This window comes from Eumetopias jubatus, unplaced genomic scaffold (assembly GCF_037043125.1).
Source record: "Eumetopias jubatus isolate StellerSeaLion01/CBP00866 unplaced genomic scaffold, mEumJub1_p1.0 scaffold_1, whole genome shotgun sequence".
In the NCBI taxonomy this organism is placed as follows: Eukaryota; Metazoa; Chordata; class Mammalia; order Carnivora; family Otariidae; genus Eumetopias; species Eumetopias jubatus.
Window position 1 is genome coordinate 47,712,648 of NW_028274807.1, and position 20,604 is coordinate 47,733,251.

General features: G+C 39.5%; 1 protein-coding gene across 1 annotated transcript; it reads left to right on the forward strand.

Annotated features, from left to right (window-relative positions):
- Nucleotides 1-3,278: 3,278 nt before the first annotated feature.
- Nucleotides 3,279-17,377, forward strand: TMEM45A (transmembrane protein 45A). Its single transcript, XM_028119146.1, has 5 exons — nt 3,279-3,468; nt 4,728-4,940; nt 6,733-6,917; nt 12,508-12,653; nt 17,284-17,377. Exons 1-5 carry the CDS (start codon nt 3,279-3,281, stop codon nt 17,375-17,377), a joined length of 828 nt encoding a protein of 275 aa, XP_027974947.1.
- The last annotated feature ends 3,227 nt before the right edge of the window (nt 17,378-20,604 follow it).

Consider the following 20,604-nt stretch of genomic DNA (forward strand, 5'->3'; position numbering starts at 1 on the left):
AGGGAACAAAAGATAGATTTATGGATAATGGTGTTCTAGGAGATCACAGTGAAGTGACATTTGAAGATCTGAGCAGTTTTTTCTTCCACAATGGAAGTGAAAAAAAAAAAATACCATTTTCATTGCCAGGAGCAACTGGGTCTTTTGGGTCGCTTAGCCAGGCAAATATAGCAAGCCTGCTTTGACTTCGTTTTGTTTGAGTTTTTTAAACAGAGAACAATTGAGCCATCACGTTGTTTCAGATTAAAAGGCTTGAGGCAGAAGTTCTGTAACTGAGGTAGGAGAAATGCCTCATTTCTTTCCCTACTCCGATCTCCTCATATTCCTCTTCAGAAACTTTCATCTACTCCCCATTGCCTCCGTATCATGTCCCAGTGGCTATGCTGAGGTATATTGGTTCACTCAGCTTTTGGGGCAGCAGGAACCTATTATAATGTTGGTCATGGAGGTGGATCAGGAAGATTATTTGGCCAGAGCCGCACATTTCGGAAGGGTCCCAAATTTAAATTTTCATGTTAGCTCCAACATAGGCAGTATGTTTTGCATCTCTGCTGAAGGTATTTATTAGGTAAACCTAAACATTGAAAAGCAACCATGGTTTCTGTAACTCCATTTTGGCATTTTCTTCCTTTCTTAATTTATCAGGGCATAAAAAAATGGAGGATAGCCCAGGCTCCTAACCTCTGAGGCCCCAGTTGACCACTACATAGGCTCTCAATAGTGATGGACATAGAGGCTAATGAAGAGGTCAGACCTTCAATAACTAATCACACAAAGAATTCATTAAAATAAGAACTGGGTACCTTGAGAAGGTATAAGGGGGCCTTCTCTTTGGGCCATCAGGGAGGATTTCCCTAGGCAGATGAAATTGAAAGTGCAAGGGGAGTCAGCCAGATTTGGGGCAGGGGAGTGTTGATATAAGGTCTTAATAATCAATTAGTTTTCAGAGACGAGGTGGCCTCTACAATGATTTTCGTATTTTGAGTTCGGGCAAGTAAGTGAATGGTGGTGGTGGTAACAAAATCAATGACTATGGGAAAATGATTTTCTGGTAGTGGGTGGGTAGATAACATGATTAGTTCAATTTGTGGGTATGTTGAGTATGAGTGAGCTTTGAGACATCAGAGTAGAGATGTTTTATAACTATATGATCTTTTAAGAAGGGCTTAGTTACTCTTGTTAATTTAGAACTTCATAGTGTATAAGATGCTATCCAGGTTCAATGGAGGGGGTAGAAAGAATAGATTTATGGCCCCTGCTTTCAAGAAGTTTATTCTTTAAATGCAGTCAAGGAATTAAATAACTACAGAAGATTCCAGTAACCCTCTAAGACAATAGCAGGAGAAATGTTACACGCAGTACATGAATGATTGCCAAGGGAAGTATATAGATGCTTGTTGCTTTTCAGCAGTAATTGTCCAAGTAGAATTTCTCATTTGATTTTACTTTTGTTCTACTTCGGTAGTTTGAGGTGGGTTGAGGATAACATGAGCTTGCTTAAAACTACTGTGGGTTATTTGCTTTGGACAAAACGCGTTTTGATTTTAGGAGGTAGGTATTTTTCTTTGTCTCATTTTACAGAAGAGGAGAACAGAGGCACTGAGAAGTGAAATAATTTGCCCAAGTCACATAGCTAGTAAATAGTAGAGTTGGGATTCACATCTAGTCCACCTGAATCCAAAGCCCCTTCTCAGGTTTGAAAAATGCTGTTCTTTTCACTAAATATATCCCCTATCACTTAAGTTATTTGAAAACTTTATTTTAAGTGACTGCAAAAAATTTTCAATCATTCTTCTGATTTAAACAATGTATCTTTTTAATTTGGTGCTTGTATTTCCAGTTATAACTTTAGGATGGTTCCTGGAAATGGGTTTCCTGTACCAAGGAATATAAAACCGTTAAGGCTTCTTAAAACATATCAAATTCTTCTCCAGAAATGTACAAATAATTTACAGTCTGGATGTATTTTTCAATCCCACATAAAAGCATTTTCCAATACTATGTGACTTCTTAAGCCAAGACAAACAGAAGAGCTCAGTAACACTGTTACAGATGGTGGTTAGGATGATGAATCACAGAATGAGCAGAGAAGAACTTCAGGTGTCACCTAGGCCACCTCCTTCTTTTATTAAGAACTAAGGCTCAGAGAGGTTAAGGGGCATGTCCCAAATCACAGCACTAATTAGGGTCAGAGTTAGGACAAGAATGGTCACTTAGCACTATGTGATATACAATTGACCCTTGAACAACATGGGAGTTAGGGGCGCCAACCCCCTGCATGGTCGAAAACCCATGTATTATCCTTGACTCCCCCCAAACTAAACAACCAGTAACCTACTGTTGACTGGAAGCCTTACTGATACTATAAACAGTCACTTAACACATATTTTGTATGCTACATATATTATATATAGTATTATTATGACAAAGTAAGCTAGAGGAAAGAATATGTTATAAAGAAAATTGTAAGGAAGAGAAAATACATTTCCAGTACATACTGCAAAAAAATCTGCATCTAAGTGGACCCAAGCAGTTCAACCCTGTGTTGTTCAGAGTCAACTATATTTAGTCAGATTCTATTTGAAGGTTTGGATGATTCAGGGATGTGCCAAAATGTCCACCTGGGGACTCGACTGAAAATTTAAGAGACTCTTACTGTTTGAGTTAACTTCACAGTTCCCCCTTGAAATTTCACCATTGTGAAGGATGTGGAAGTCACCCAAAATGGTCTCCCCTGAACTGAAATGCCCAGTACCCACTCAAGGAGATAAAGTCCTCTGCTGGGCCAGGGGAAACCTGAAATCTCCTTTATCAGTGCTCCTACATCTGGCCTACTGTGAGATTCATAAAGAGGATTCTGCAATTCTCTTTTCATTATTCTGTTGATGGTACAGGACATTTGAACAAAGGGCTGCTCACATAATTCAAGACTGATTTTCTATAGCACTGACCAAAAATGGAAGCTATTTCTTTTTATTATTTATTATTTTATATTGTGTCCCAACTGAAAATGGGTATGTTGTAAAAATTAGGGTAGAGATTGTGTGTAAAACATTTGACATAGTGCCTAGCACAAGCTAAGTTTTCAATGAATATGAATTTTTTTCTTGTTGGTGTTGTTGATATTGCAGTGATTGACAGTAACATCGACTCCTCTTAAATCAATGGTATATCCATAATCATCAGAAAATATCATATTTTATGAGAATGAGTGATATTTTGGCTAAGTTCGGGAAACAAAATGTCTTCATCTTCTGTATGTTCTAATCTTGGTAGACATGGGGAGTTTCAAAGGTCATGCCCTCCCCGGAACCTTCTTCATTATGATGGGTATTTGGTGGACCACCAGGTGCATTCTGAAGTATGCCTGCAAAAAGCACAAACGGACTTCCTACCTTGGCTCCAAAGTATTATTCCATCGAATAGAAATTTTTGAGGGAATCATGATAATCAGCATGGCTATCACTGGTGAGTGGACCATTTCTGTGTTCTGTTTTCTCCTTTTGGGTATTTCTACATGCAAAGAGAAAATTAAATATCAAATCAACAAATCACTAAAGTGAATTTTTATTAAAAAATATCTCTGAACACATATTCTAACTATAATTTTTATCTGATATAATTTGTTAGAAGGTGACACTTCATGTTTATACAAAGGCCTATTCCTTAATGAGTCAGTGATGGATATTAACTTGCCTGCCCACTCAAGGTGAATTTCCTTTATTGAATTAGTTGGAACCTTGAAATAATTTTATGTCATTTATTCTGATGCCTGAACGAGGAAACTCTATCAGAAGCCATTTCTCAAAATGATGCCAAAATAATCAAGTTATTGTGGGAAAGCCTCAGTCATAAGTTGTTGCTGATGGACTGTACAGAGGGGTCAGGCTGCAGAAGACCTTGCTTTATGCATTCATCCTTTTTGCGTGATTCCTAAATTGAAAAGGGAAGTTAGGCCAGATGACTTCTAAGGCCTTTTCATTGACTATAAGATTCTGTGAAAATTTTCTGTGGTTTTAGAATTCCACTGTAGCCTCTCCTTTGTGAAAGGCAGAACTTTTTCATTTCCCTTTGGATTTCCTCCTGCTTTATTCATGGCAATTGATCTTTGCTGTGGACATGAAATTACAGAGCAACCATTTCCAAAGAGAGGGATTGCCTTGCCAAATTCCATAGATTGACACATAAAGCAGCATTTTAAAGAAAGTTTTACTGTTTCTGTAATTGACTAGACCAGGTGCTATAATCTGTGTTTTCTGTAAACTTGACTTGGGGAAAAGCTGAACTCTAGTATTTTGATTCTGAATCAAGCACAACTCGCTACTTCTTGGCAGCCACCCAGAGATGCAGGATGTGTCAGAAGCAAGTAATCAGCCTCTGTAGGATTTATCTAGTCATTAGATGAAAATGGGAACTAAGACCATCAGTGGAACTGATCAGGGAACTATGAAGAACTGAAATGATCAGCTTCAATGATCTGAAATAACTAGATGTTTGACTAAATTGGTTTATCTTTGACTAAAAGTTGATCATCCAAACCAGTATTTGAACTTCTAAAACCAGCCTAAAGCCCCAGTACTTAGCTGTTAGGGAACAGCCCAGAGAGAAAAATCAGCATCGTAGAAGGACATTAGATTAGACTAAGGCCTGGGTTAATCCTGCGTCTTCCTGCTTTCTTCACGAAGTTGTGGGGAGGGTTACTAAAACTGTGATATATTCCTTTGCAGGCATGCTTGGGGAGCAGTTTATCACTGGAGGGCCCCACTTGGCCTTATATAACTATAAAGAGGGCCAGTGGGTCGAACTCCTGAGCTGGCACCATTTCACCATGTATTTCTTCTTTGGGCTGCTGGGTGTGACAAACATCTTAGGCTTTTTCATCAATTCACTTCCCGCCTCCTTAACCAAGTTAATGTTGTCAAATGCCTTATTTGTGGAGGGTAAGTATAAGTGAGTATGTTCCCGTACCTTTCACTATCCTTGGACACTTGTCTAGCCCTGTACAATAATATTCCTTTAGTGTCCTGGTGCTGTCTTGATCAATTGGGCCATCTATTTGGGCCACGGGGAGATAATCAGATGTATTAGGACGCCAAGGATTTTCCCTCCCTACTGACTCGTACAGTAAACTGGGACAAGCAGCATCCTTTGATGTGCTTTATTCACATTTCACATCATTCTTAAATAACCACCTACCCTGGTTATTTATCTCTGGGTTATCCTGGAGAGAATTATGATTTCCATTTTTAACAAGTGAAACTGAGCTCAGGGTAGTGAAGCATGAGTATCCTGAAACAAGGAGACCACTCACAGCAAACTACTAACCTGCTAACTAGCTTTTTTCATATTGATGTAGTGCAACTCCATCATTACGTGAGAAGTAGGGTCAAAAAATCAGTCACTAAAAAGAGGAGATCCTATTTTTGAGAGGTTAATGAAAAACACTTCTTTCCCCCCAAAGATTTTACTTATTTATTTGACAGAGAGAGACACAGCGAGAGAGGGAACATAAGCAGGGGGAATGAGAGAGGGAGAAGCAGGCTTCCCGCGGAGCAGGGAGCTCGATGTGGGGCTCGATCCCAGGACCCTGGGATCATGACCTGAGCCGAAGGCAGACGCTTAATGACTGAGCCACCCAGGTGCCCCAATGAAAAACACTTTTTGTTCAGCTGATGTCCCTGTTACTATGTAGGGAAAACAGGTGTTTAGTAATTTGTTTTCATTTATTGTATTTGTAAGGAATAGATTGATGATAGAACTAAAAAAGCCCCAAAGGATCAGGAGGCAGTCATTTCCTAACTGTCCACCTTCCTTCCCCCATCTGAAGATAAGGACTTTTGCCAACCCCATTCTGAGAACAAAGGCTAGCTAAAAGATGGGCATCAACAACCAAGAGCAAGATTCTCAGTATCTCAGGATGTTAACCATATTTTGAGTGAACATCTTTTCCTCTTCATCTACATGAAAAGGTTGAAGATAAAGCTGGAATCTGCTCATGGGATTAAATAACATAGGTAGTTACTATTTCTTGGGAGCTTCCAGAGCATCTTGTCATAGCCATCAAAGTCTGCTGTTATGATTTGTATATATATATTTCCTTACTCCAATGGACCGAATTCCTTATCTCATTCATCTGTGTATTCATCCTAAGTCTTCCTCCCTTGCCCCCATCACACTTACTATTCATCCTCCTTCATAGAAGACGTTTGAAATATCGTTAGTTGAAAATGTCATGATATGTTAGACAAGAAAATAAAGGTTGGGAAAGGGAAAAGGAGAGATAGATCTCTATTCTTAAGAGGTAGTGATGATGGGACGCCTGGGTGGCTCAGTCGGTGAAGCGTCTGCTTTCGGCTCAGGTCATGATCCCAGGGTGCTGGGATGGAGTTCTGCATCGGGCTCCTTGCTCAGCAGGGAGCCTGCTTCTCCCTCTGCTTGTGCTCACAGTCTCTCTCTCTCTGACAAATAAATAAAATCTAAAAAATAAAAGAGGTAGTGATGACTCCAAAAATGCTAGAAGTTTCCATTATTGTGGGAAGCAGAGAGCACTTGATATTTTGGACAAATTGGTGTGTGTGCGTGTGTGTGTGTGTGTGTGTGTGTGTGTGTGTATAAAATTATGTGGGGTGGGGAAGAGAGAGAGAGAGGGAGGGGGAGAGAGGGAGGGAGAGAAATGGTGGATGTCCCTTGGTTTCACTGAAAAAGAGAAACTATTTTTTCCCTCTCTATCAGCTTTTATCATGTATAATCACACTCATGGCCGGGAAATGCTGGACATCTTTGTGCACCAGCTGCTGGTCTTGGCCATCTTTGTGACAGGCCTGATTGCCTTCTTGGAGCTCTTCATACGGACCAATATCACTGTGGAACTTCTTCGGACAAGCTTTATCCTGCTTCAGGGGAGCTGGTTTTGGCAGGTGAGTCGAGGCCTCCTGTGAAGGGATCTGATGTCTCCATCCGTATCCATCTCTCTTTGGTGGGGTATTTTGATCCAGAATTGGACACTTCCTTCTGATGTGCTGCCTGTAGAGAGAATGTGGGTCTTTTAGAGGTGATGTTGCTTTAAGTAGCCCAGAGGCCCTGGGGGGAGTACTGACAGAGCATCCGGGAAGGAAGTGGGGTGTGTTCATCTTCCTCACACACCTGAATATCCATAATGTAGGAATTCTGAGCCATTGTTTTTGCTAAAGCAGCTTACAACCTAATGAGTGATGAGCTTGAGAAATATATGAAAGGCAGGAAGGAGAGGAAATGATTAATTATTGAGAAACAACAATGTGCCAGCCACTCTACAGGTCTATTACATACATGTTGTTTCATTATGTCCCCACAGCGACTTGGAAGTTAGGTATTATCATCCCAAATTTACTGATAGGACTCAGCGAGACCCCGTGACTATCCCAGACTCACACAGTAATGCAACTAGAATCTAAATGTGGGTCTGTCTGACCACAAGTCCCAGGCTCTTTCCATTTTACTCTCTTGACTACCTAACCTTGGCATGTTGTCAAAAACATGTATTCCAATTAGTGAACTTAGATTTTATAGAGACTGGTAAATCATACTCTAATATGCACATATAGATGTAAGGAAAGTCTGAGATAAAAGGTGAATGTGGTTTAATAGGGGATGACTTCTTAGAGGAGATGTTTCATCACCAGAAAGCAGGAACTTGGGATGAGGTTATTGCAGAGATTTGCAAACTAATTAGTGTTCCATTAATAATTAATGATTAAGAATCTGAGGGAAGAAACATGGGCTGTCACAACTGAGAATAGGTTCACCTAATGTTGTCCCCTCTGGCAGAGAAATAATGTTTTTATATTTTACCAAAAGCTTTTCTAGGAAAGAGCTATGAGGTTAAAAATCGTTGGGCATTGGGGCACCTGGGTGGCTCAGTCGTTAAGCGTCTGCCTTCAGCTCAGGTCATGATCCTGGGGTCCTGGGATCGAGCCCCGCATCTGGCTCCCTGCTCCGCGGGAAGCCTGCTTCCTCCCTCTCCCACACCCCCTGCTTGTGTTCCCTCTCTCGCTGTGTCTCTCTCTGTCAAATAAATAAATAAAATCTAAAAAAAAAAAAAATCTTTGGGCATAAATCTGTGACTATTTAAAAATCTTTTCCATCTATCAGTATGTCTAGACTAGTTTCTTTTTTTACCTGGTGGCTAGACAAAATAACGTTTGGAGGCTTAAAGAAAAATGAACATTTAATACCAATGCAAACACACACACTGGCAGGAAATGAAGGTTTAACTGTAGTACGTCTCTCCACCCTCAGATCCTCTGAAACAAAAATGTCTAGAGACGTAGGTGAATTTATTCCGCTTTTATTTTGGTGCTATGTGTGGTATATGAATGTTTATGGTCAAAACTCTGTCTTAAGTTGATAATATGACATTGTGATTTGCTTTTCATCATATTTTTTCTCTTTCTACTTGTCCATAGGTGGTTAATACTAGTGCATAAAGAATATGTAGACAGATTAGCACACCCAGACTCTTGGAACTATAAATAAGGAGATGCAAAATGAATGAGGCAAATGTTCAGATTGGCCTTTTTTTTATAACTCATATGTAAATGATGGGAAATGAGTGGGGGAAGGGACAGATGGAGAGGGAGAGAGAGAATCTCAAGCAGATTCCCCATTGAGCACAGAGCCCCCACTGGGAGTGGTAAGGGGATGGAAGGCTCAGTCTTACAGCCCTGGGATCATGACCTGAGCCGAAATCAAGAGTCAGATGCTTAACCGACTGAGCCACCCAGTCACCCCTGTAGGAGAATATTTCTAAAGCTCACTTCCGCACTTTGTCATTTCCAAGTTCCCTCCTATCATTGTCAGAGTTGAGGCAGTGACCATCAGGGGAGGAGGAAGACACTTCTGCTGTCTTTGCTTCCCATTACTTTGAACAGTAACTTCTGCTTCATCACCCTCCCCAACTAATTGCTCCCAGGACCCCTCCCATGACTTCCCAGATTGTTGAACCCAAAGTAAAGTGCAGCCTTATTTTGTCTTTATGAAAGATGAAAGTTCATTCAAAGATGTCAAAAAGACCCAACTAAGCAGGAGTGGTCTGAGTCTGATATGGTAGATCAAATACTTGTTTAAGGCTGATAGTGTTGAGATAAGTGATTGGAGAATAAGACATAAAACACTAGGAAATTCAAACTCTAACCTATAGGAAATGAGCCCCTGGCTTGCTGTATATTAGAGAAGATAATTATTTACATTTTAAATGTGATATTAATGAAGCTTAAACTATTCAAAAACAGATGTTCAGGAGTGGCATAGAAGATACAGCAAGAAAAATTCTTTTTCAGACTTTTATTTGGTTGGAATTTTACATTAGGAAGCAAATTAGAATAACTAATGAGAGAGTAGTGGCTGATTCTATATATCAAGGAGGATTTAATGAGTTGTGGCATTTTGTGGCCCTTGGTTTTCAGCTTTCCTAATTCACTTGCTTTTATCCTGAAATGACTTGGAATGTTTCTATGACTTTCACAATAATCACATCAGTTAACGCTGTTCATAGGCTTCACAGTGGCCTTCAGTTAAGTCTTTAGCTTTCAGTGTCAGGCTTGAGGGTCTCAAGGAGATGAGTAGTGAGAGGTGCTCAAAGTTTCTCTTTTCTTGGTATAAAACAGTAAACATTTGGTTGGTAGAATTGGTAACGACCAATGAAGGTGACTTAAGAGATATTTTATTTTGGAAGCTCCAGAAAACGATTGTGACTATGGCATGGAGGGAGAAGTCCATGAGACTCTAGGTCAGGCAGACCTGGATCTGAAGTCTGGTTCTACCATATTAATCACATGAGTGTACACTATTTATTCTATGCTTTACCAGGAGAAGGTAAAGTTAAGTTGGGATTTGAAAGATGGAGAAGAGCCACCAAAGTGTCCAGACTTGAGGTTTAGGATAAGTGATATTCCTTGCTTATTTTGGTCTTAGCTCTTGTATTAGTATCCTAGGGCTCCAATAACAAAGTCCCACAAACTGGATGGCTTAAAACAACGGAAATTTATTCTTTCACTGTTTTGGAGGCCAGAAATCAAGAAATCAAGGTGTCAGCATGTTGGTTCCTTCCTGGGGGCCCAAAGGGAGAATCTGTCCTATGCCACTCTCCTAGAGAGCTGCCAGCAATCCTTGACATTCCTTGGCTTATGGCAGCATAACCTCAACCTCTGCCGCCATAGGTACACCTGTGGGTTTCTGTGTACCTGTGTCTTCACCTGGCCTTCCATAATAAGGACACTAGTCATTGGATTTGGGCCAGGTCTAATCCACTATGACCTCATCTCAAGTTGATGACATCAGCAAAGACATTATTTCCAAATAAGGTCACATTCACAGGCACCAAGTGTTAGGACATCAACATATCCTTTTGGAGGTACACATTATAAGCCACAAAACTCAACAACTAAAAGACAAAAAATAACTATTTTTAAATGAACAACGGAGTTGAAGAGATATTCCTCCAAAGATGGTATACAAATGGTAAATAAACTCATGAAAAGATGAAGAACATTGCTACTTGTTAGAGAAATGCAAATCCAAACCACAGGAGATACCACTTCACACCCACTAGGATGGTAAAAATAATAAATAACAAGTGTTAGTAAGAATAAAGAGAAATTGAGGGCGCCTGGGTGGCTCAGTCGTTAAGCGTCTGCCTTCAGCTCAGGTCACGATCCCGGGCTGCTGGGATCGAGCCCTGCATCAGGTTCCCTGCTCGGCGGGAAGCCTGCTTCTCCCTCTCCCACTCCCCCTGCTTGTGTTCTCTCTCTCTCGCTGTGTCTCTCTCTGTCAAATAAATAAACAAAATCTTAAAAAAAAAAGGAATAAAAAGAAATTGGAATCCTTGTAAATTGCTGGTAGGAATATAAGATGGTGCAGTCACTGTGGAAAACAATTAGACAGTTTTTCAACAAGTTAAATGCAGCTTTAATTATCACATGCCCTGGCAATGTCATTCCTAAGTATATACCCAAAAGAACTGAAAACAAGTATTCAAACAAAAACTTGTAAACAAATTGTTCATAGCAGCATTATTCACAATAGTCAAAAGTTGAAAACAACCCAATGTCTGTCAACTGATGATGAATAAACAAAATGTGGTATATCAATACAATGGACTATTGAACCATAAAGTCATGACGCACTAATGCATGACCATTGGAATTTTTTTAAAATTTAAATTCAATTAGCCAGCATATACTACATCATTAGTTTTTAATTTATTTATTATTTTTTTAAAATTTTTAAAGATTTTATTTATTTATTTGACAGAGAGAGACACAGCGAGAGAGGGAACACAAGCAGGGGAAGTGGGAGAGGGAGAAGCAGGCTTCCCACCGGGCATGGAGCCAGATGTGGGGCTTGATCCCAGGATCCTGGGATCATAACCTGAGCCAAAGGCAGACGCTTAACGCCTGAGCCACCCAGGCGCCCCATACATCATTAGTTTTTGATGTAGTGTTCAATGATTCATCAGTTGCATATAACACCCAGTGCTCATCACATCATGTGCCCTCTGAGGGTTGTGGAAGGGGAGGTGGGTGGGTGGGGTAACTGGGTGATGGGCATTAAGGAGACCATTGGGATTTTGATAGAGATTGCACTGAATTTGTAGATTTCTTTGGGTGTTATTGCCATCTTAACAATATTAAATCATCCAGTCCATGAACATGAGATGTATTTCCATTTATTTAGGTTTTTGATTTCTTTCAACAATGTTTTGTAGTTTTCAGTGTACAAGTCTTGAACCCCTTTGATTCAATTTATTTCTAAGTATTTTATTTTTCTCAATGCTATTGTAAGTAACATTGTTTTCTTAATTCAATTTTTGGATTGTTCATTGCATGAATATAGAAATACAACTGAATTTGTTTGTTGATTTTGTGTCCTGCAAGTATGCTGAATTCATTGATTAGCTCTAATAGTTTTTTTGTGTGTGGATTCTTTAGGATTTTCTATATATAAGATTATATAACCTGTGAATATGGATAGTTTCACTTTTTCCTTTAGAATCTGGATACCCTTTATTTATTTTACTTGACTAATTTTTGGCTAGAAATTCCTGGTGAATAGAAGTGGTGAATCCAACACCCTCCTCTTGTTGCTGATCTTAGGGGCAAAGCTTTCAGTCTTTGATCATTGAATATAATGTTAGCTGTGAACATTTATTTATTTTAAAACCTCTTTGTACTCTAATTTCGAAATAACTGCGTGAAACTGCACAACTTAGAAACCTGGCACATTCTCTGAAAGTCCACTAATCCACAGAGATGATTCCTATTCATATTTTGAAAATTGCTCTTCAATGTCCTTAACATTTTTTTTTAAAAATATGACCTGGTAGATACTATCTGATGTCTTATCTGTAGCATCTCAGATATTTGGAGTTACTTTGGTTAAGATTAATCTTAGAACCAAACATTTTGAAATGTACTATCTTTGGGAATGTGGCTGATTATTTTAATGTGTGCTTTTTGTTTTAAATTACAGATTGGTTTTGTCCTTTATCCCCCCGGTGGAGGTCCTGCGTGGGATGCAATGGATCATGACAACATTATGTTTCTTACCATATGCTTTTGTTGGCATTATGCATTAAGCATTATCGTCGTTGGAATGATTTATGCCTTTGTCACTTGGTAAGTTAGTGATTTTTTGTTCACGTAAGTTCTCTTCCTTGGTATATGATCATCAAGACTCGAAAGTATTGAACTTGAAATTCAAAGGGGAACTTCATTCCTTAGTATTCCACAAGACAGTGTAATGTAGCAGAAAATGATCTGCAAACCCAGAAAGTCCCCCTCGAAAGAATAAATGCTGGCTTACAGTTAGACTCCCTCAACAGTGTCTCAGCTCTGTCTCTAACCTGTGTGTCACCCTTCAACACCCTTTTCTGTGCCTTCATGTCCTTGCATATGCTGTCTCCTTTTCCAGATGGTCCTCTCCATACTCGCAGTGAGCCCTCCATTTGCCCACATGTATATCAGTCATAGCAATTCACAAGCTTGCTGTCATTTTTTGACCAATATTTATATCTCCCATCAAATTTGAGTACATGATTAATTTGACATTTACTTTAATATTTCTAAAAGTAAGATTCAGTTGAAAAATCATGTTTTTAGACCCTGATACAATGTTTCACAGGATTGATAAAGCACATATTCCTAGTTCTGCTACCTATCAGCTGTATGACTTTGGGCAAATTATGTAATCACATTAAGTCTCGGTTTTATTGTTTACAAAATGGGAATAATAATAGTACCTAAATGAGATATGTATTTAAACTGTTTAGGACATAATAAGGGCACAGCGGAAGTTCTTCTTCTCGTTGTTCTTGTTCTTGTTAGTTTTCTTGTTCTCCTTCTCCTCCTTCTGTATCACAAAATGCATAAGGTATAGACCCTAAGGGGGAGAGATAGACAATTGAAATACAATGCAATAGGTGGAAATAGTAGAACAAAGCACTATTGGAGCCCAGAGGAGGCTTCCTCGCAGTTGAGAATTAAGCTTCAGCTTGAAGGATAAAAAGGAATAGAAAGAGCTGAACATGGTTCCTGTCTTTAAGGTAGCTAATACCAAACCACAGTGGGTCTGGCTGGTCCCAACTACTAGGCATGCAGGCTCCCACACTTAATTCTTCAGATTTCAGTACTGACCTAAATGTTCTATATCTGCAGTCTTCATTTTGGTGGCCATGAGCTACTTGACTATATGGTTATTGAGCACTTGACATGTGCCTGGTGCCACAATAATTTTAATTAATTTAAATATCTGTAAATGCATAGCAACTACCATATTGGGCAGTATGCATCTAGCAGGTTCTCTAGATTCCTAAAATGTGGTAACTGCTTCTAGGCCCAGTGGGGTCTCATCCTCTTCAAAAACTAGCTTTCTACTCTTCTCTTTTGCTTTGTGCTTCTCTGAGCTTCACTGCTGAAGCAGCTTTGGTGCTGGGTCTCTAAGTAAGAGAACAATTTCCTTGTCTAGCTCCTGATGTCTCTGCTAGGCTTTGGGTCAGCTTACTTTGATCTGTAGTTACCTCCTTCTAGGGGTCTAAGTGCTTTGGGTACTGGGAGATTCTAGCTTCTCATTGACTGATTTCTATTAGTCCTATTTCATTCCTCCAAAGCATGCACATGGCTGTTAAAACTGGCTCTGCCATTGAGTGAAACTTGGCTTCTTCCTCTGTTGTTCTAGGCTGACATCTGGGCCTCACCTCCTTAGGGGCTGGACAGCCTCCAAGAATAATGGCAACCTTCAAGGAGCCTCTCTAGCTCATGTCGGCTCTCTTCCAGAGCCGAAAGAAGACTACTGTCTCTTCCTGTTTCAAAAAGCTTCAGACCTCTCTTATCCACTTACAGTTTTCTAGAAACCAGAAAGTCCATGTTGTCTTTTTCAACCTTTACCTTTTGGGCCACTTAGTCCACTCTACCTGACATATCCAAATTAAATGCCCATCTCTTCTATGAAAACTTCTGTGACAATTCTAGCCCTCATCTCCCTTCAGGAGTTTGTGTAGTACTTTAGTCACTACTACCCATTTTAGCAATTGTGATCTCTTTACTATTAGCTTACATCAGCCTGATCCGCTAGCTAGATTGTATCACCCTGAGGAAAATACCCTTTTTATATTTGTACAGCTCCTGGCATACCGTCAAACATATAGGGGGTACTCAATAAACACTTATTTACTGTTTTAATAGATCTGCTTCAGAGTTACGTGAATATGGGCTTTGTTTGTTTGGAAATCATGTTTCAGATGCTTTTCAGTCTTGCTCTCATAGTGCTCTTGGAAATATAAGAACAAGAGCTCATGATGTGAGGTATGTTGATATAAACTTAAGCAATAGCTTAAAAAATGTCATGAAGATTCAGTACTGACTTTCAGTGAGGTCACATGGCAGGCTAATTCAGTTCTATAATCATAAGGAGTTTTGACAATCTATTTTTCAGGGTTTGACTGGAGTAGTTTGTAATTCAGTCACAGGTGATGGATTTTCAGGACATTATATCTGAAAGTGCAAAGATCACCATGGAAACAAAACTGGATTATGGAACCACAACCCCCCAAATCTTAGAAAAGTGAAGTTCTACTTCCCAGCTTTCCAGAATAATGGTGCAAAGATTGCCTCATTCAGCCTCATAACTTTCCAGAATAATGGTTCAAAGATTGCCTCTTTCAGACCCATACCTGCAGTTCTGAAATGACAATTCATAGGAGAGACTTAGCTGTTTGGAAATCTTATTAGATGTTCTGTATTACATATTTAAAATACCACTATTCATAGAATTATTTCAAAAGCTCCTCTCTATGGGTCGAGAAATATGTCCACTTTCAGGTTGGTTTCCTAAGCAATAATTCGGGTGACTCATTTCGAAGAACAAAATAGAGATGACCAAATTCCAGGAAAATGATGGTTTGCCTTCTGGAAGTTTGATTTCCAGATGCACTGTGGAAGTACACCCAGAGTCTCAGTTCTGCTCTTTTTCTTATTAATCGAAGAAAATCTATGAGAGCAAAACCTCAGACACATCCTAACCTTAGTATCCTGGACAAACATCATTCCAGGAACTAGCAATTATTTGCACTTCTTTATCATTCCAGCCTTTAATCTGTCTCCAGCGCCCATTTATGCACGTGCCAATACCTAGGGCTACAGGGTGCAGATAGAGCCTGAACATGCCTCATCTTGGTAGCTTGTAGCAACAGCAGACACAGCCCAGGAAAGAGGAGTGGGAACAGGAAGAGTCACTAGGATCTGGGTTAACAATTAATTTGTAATAAGTACCCATGGGTTTGTTTTATTTTCCACATGAGCCACGAAGAATAAATCTAACTAATGAATTAACAGTTAATCCATTTCATTTAGCATGTATTGAAGCTGTGCAATGTAGAGATAATTGTGTGGATCTAAAATATGACACAAACACTGTCCCAGCCTTTAAATTATTTAAGCCTATTAGTCTTTCACAAGAATAGTGCCTTGAAGAGCTGAGGACATTGGGAGCAACATCAATAGTCAATTAATAATCAAGGCAAATTATTTTGATTGGTTTCCTTGATCTTGATGAGTCAATAGTTGTTATTGGTACTACTCAGTTGTTGTATATTGGAGGAGTTAATGCTGAGTTGAAAGTGACCGAAGAATTAACCTCTATGAATAAGTGAGTATTATGGACTCCTGGCAGATTGCTCTGAAGAACATTGATTCATCAGATGTGTGTTGAGCCACTGTTATGCACCAGATGCTGTTCTAGGCTCTGGCTAGCGTTAGGCACTAAATAAGGTAAGGTCTTTGCTTTTATGAAGCTTTTATTCTAGTGGGATCCAGAGCACAAGTAAAGTCATTGCATATTTATGGAGGCAGGCCTTCACTGGAAGAAGAAGAGAGGCAGAAAATAGGGGATGCAGATAGGCTGGTGACGTTTTTCACAAAATGAGAATGATTTTGAAGATTTGGTGTATCAAATTTGTTTGTGTATTCCTATGTATTTTTGGAATTTAACTATGTTTTATTGATATAGTCATAGTACAATGTCTTTATGAATAATCATGCTTTGCTTAGTTTTTATTACATCGGGGAAGTGGAGAGTCTGCTGAGTTTCTGCCACTAAGAACCTTCATATCTTCCAGCATCAAAAATTATATTGCTGCTTACCCCCAGACCTACAGATCTCTTAATCTATGAAAACAATCACAAAGGTGGAGGGCACTTCTTCCAACTTCTTATTTCATCATGGATCACTACATGGACCATCACATGCAGTTGAGCAGTTCATGGCCTGCACAAAAGCACCCCTCTGAAGGCACAAGTTGGGACAGACTTGACATGGGGCTTGACACGGGGAAGGAGATGCCTTTATGCACTTCCTTTACAAGAGAGGGCTCCTTTTTGCAATACATAGCTAGGTGTATACTTGATGGAAAAGCTCTAGGCTGAGCTTGGTTTCATCTGGGCTTGCTGCAGCCCAGAGATTCTCTTGTTTGTTTTAGAAATGATCAAAGCTATGAATAATTAGGCATTCTCTGATGCCTAATTAAACAATCACGTTATACATTTAAAAACTGTATTGTATCTGTTTACTTATACCCTGCTTTAATCCACAAAAATTTTTCAGGTAGCTCCAAAGCCAAATAAAAGTGATTTTCTTTTTTTGGATTGCCTCTCCCATTTGCACAGATAATTCGGAGTTTGTTGAATTATAGATACACGTTGTTCTGGGTTTTTATTAAACAGCATAACGTGAGATGCCTTTCATTCTCCTCAGGTTGGTTAAATCTCGACTTCAGAGGTTCTGCCCCTCAGAAGTTGGACTCCTGAAAAATGCTGAACGAGAACAAGAATCAGAAGAAGAGATGTGATTTTGATGGACATTTAGTCTTTCTGGATGAACTTCTCTTTTTTAGATTATTTTTGTTCATGGCTTTGTTTTTTGACCTTTTGCTTGGAGAACAGGCGGCTGAGGATGATTCTTGGTATATTGTTTGTATTTCCAATTTGGTTAAAGTATTTTAATTCAAATATGTTATTTTTAGGTTTGTAAGTACTTCGGGTGATAAATGCATTTTGCGCATCAGTCATGTTATTTGGGGCCTGGAGCAACTATTCCCAGATCATCTAAAGTTAACATCCATGCTAAGAAAAATGTTTTGTTTGCCTTACTTATGCTCAAGGTGTCTGGGCTTACTACCATTTGTAACTCATTAAACATCGAATTACACTTGTTTATTTTGTTGCTGCAATGAGAAATAAATGAATGCAGGAAACTTGGTACAGACACCTCAAGTCTTTTTTTTGTTTTGTTTTGTTTTGTTTTACATTCTCATTATTTGTTTTCTTTCTTTATTTAAATTCAATTAGCCAACATATAGTACATAATTAGTTTCAGATGTAGCGTTCAATAATGCATCAATTGCATATAACACCCAGTGCTCATCACATCACATGACCTCCTTAATGCCCATCACCCAATTACCCCATCCCCTCACCTAACCCCCCTCCAGCAACCCTCAGTTTGTTTCCTGTAGTTAAGAGTCTCTCATGGTTTGTCTTCCTCTCTGATGACTTCCGATTCAGTTTTCCCTCCCTTCCCCTATGATCCTCTGCACTGTTTTTAGCAGCAATGTCCACAATAGCCAAACTGTGGAAAGAGCCAAGATGTCCATCAACAAATGAATGGATAAAGATGTGGTCCATATATACAATGGATTATTACTCAGCCATCAGGAAGAATGAATACTTACTGTTTACATCAATGTGGATGGAACTGGAGGGTATTATGCTAAGTGAAATAAGTCAATCAGAGAAAGACAATTATCATATGGTTTCACTCATATGTTTTTTTAATTCAACTGCACCTCACCCTTGCATCATGAAGAAGGAGCAGTGTGACAAATTCCTTTTTGTGAGACATCTCCTTCTGTTGTACCTGAGTTGTCCCCTGAGATAAGTAAGCCAGCAGTCGTCCTGAGTTGTGCAGTCTTTTAGAGAAGACAAAGAAATGATCCCTAGGACACATGGATGCAAAGCCATGAGAGATTAGGAAGGGGGAGTTATGATGTCATCTATAGAGTAAAAAGTCATCACCATACCATAGCATGGCCACCATACTGTCCCCTCTTTCACCATACTGCTGAAATAATGGAGGGGTTAAAATAAGGAAAAGTATTTTACAGATTACCTGGGTAAAAAGTCAGAGCTCTTACCTAGTCTTGCACTAAGTAGCCCTTAGTGGGGAGTCAAGAAATCTTATTTCTAATTCTGGCTCTACAATTAACCAGCCTCTAGGACTTTAGCAATCACCGTGTCCTCTCTAAACTAAGGGAATTGAACTGGATGAGGAAGTTTCTGGCTGTCACATTTTATGAATCTAGAATCTCTGAGACAAAGTGAAGCCAATGTCAGCCGATTTAGTACCATGTTAGTTGGAAGGGCCTGTCTCTGTTGTGACAGCAAAGGTAAGGAGGGCTTCAGGAATCCTCGAGGGCTGATTGACTATAGAAGAAAGGAAGCAGCCTCATGGGCAGCTGGAGGTGAAATGTGGGCAATTAAATCTTGAAGCTCCATGGCATCCCAGAAGCACTGACAAATCCAGAAGCCTAACACAGTCTGGTATTATCACGGTGATACTGGAGAGGGAAGTGAGTAGATTCTTTAGGCCAAAGAACTAGACACATTCATTATATATATATGTTGGAAAGAACTGATGTGGGTGCCTAAAGGCCTCTATGTGAATAATACAATAAACCTGAGTGCACTTCTGGCATATGAAATGCCCACATGCATGTGATGTTGGCATGGATTATGGCATTCTGCCCCATGTGTGTCCCATATCTTTTCTAGTCCAGCAAGCTTCTATAACTTTGGCAAGTTTGTGTTTCAAAAGAGTGAGCTGTCAGCTGCAGTTCATGAAAATGGCATTGCTGGTACATAGGCCTGAGACTCAGAATAATAAGCCGAAACCAGATCAGGGTTGGAATTTTGAAAACTGATATAAGTGCAAATATTTTAGCAGTCTTTATGAGAAAGCAGAAACGTCCGTTCCTCCAGTCTCTGGACAGAAAGAATGCAAGTGAGATGCAACTCAGTGAGTTCTCAGTGAAGGAACATTTGGTTCAGGTCTAAAGCCACAGTCTGAGGCTTTCTGCCTCTAGTCCCTGAAATTAACAATACATTTGAACACCATTGTAACTTTATGGAAGCCTTCACGAAGGAAGGAGTGGGAGAGGGTGCCCTTCCTTATTTTTATTTGTATTTTATCTCAACTCTTCCAAAACCCTGGGGTCTCAATTCCTGAGCCTTTGTCAAACTTCCTTTTGTGGGTATCTCATGCTTCATTTGCCATAAACAAAGTAAAGAAACTCTTACATAACTCAGCCCAATATCAACATTGGATGTTGATGGGACACCAACTCTTCAGTGATTTCTGTAACTTCCAGTCTCCTTTGCTTGGGAAATGCGCAGTGCAGCCTCAACTACATTACCTTCCAGCTCATTATTGAAATGGGAGGTTGGTTCCTGACCATTATCCCTGAGATCATGACCTGAGCTGAAATCAAGAGTTGGAGGCCCACCCTGACTGAGCCACCCAGGGGCCCTGAAACATAAGGTGCTCTTAAATGTTCTGCCACAGTGCGTAAACTTAGTGAGATTTCAACTTAAAAATCACAAGCGTAAATCTGTTACTCAATTAAACATTTATAAATCAGACCTACAAGACTAATCAGCATAGACAAAATTATTTTCAAAATTATAGATATCTAAAATGTTACACATGTATAATTTCTTAACACAAAAATATCATTATGAGTTGGATTCTCTTAAACATTACTGTACTTAATTTTAAGTCTTCCCATGATAAAATAGGCTTACTGTTAAGGAATTGATTTATTTATGACAGGCAATGTTGGGAAATACCTAGTCTGCTCCTTGAGCTCTTGGACCCAGATACTGAATGGAACAGGATTCTTGACAGTGACCCTAATGGCACATGCTGAATCCTGTTATTTACGGTCACTCTATCAGACTCTCCACACAAGCTGTCTCCTGGCCTTTTAAAGCACAGGGAAGGCACCATCCTGAGCTGGAG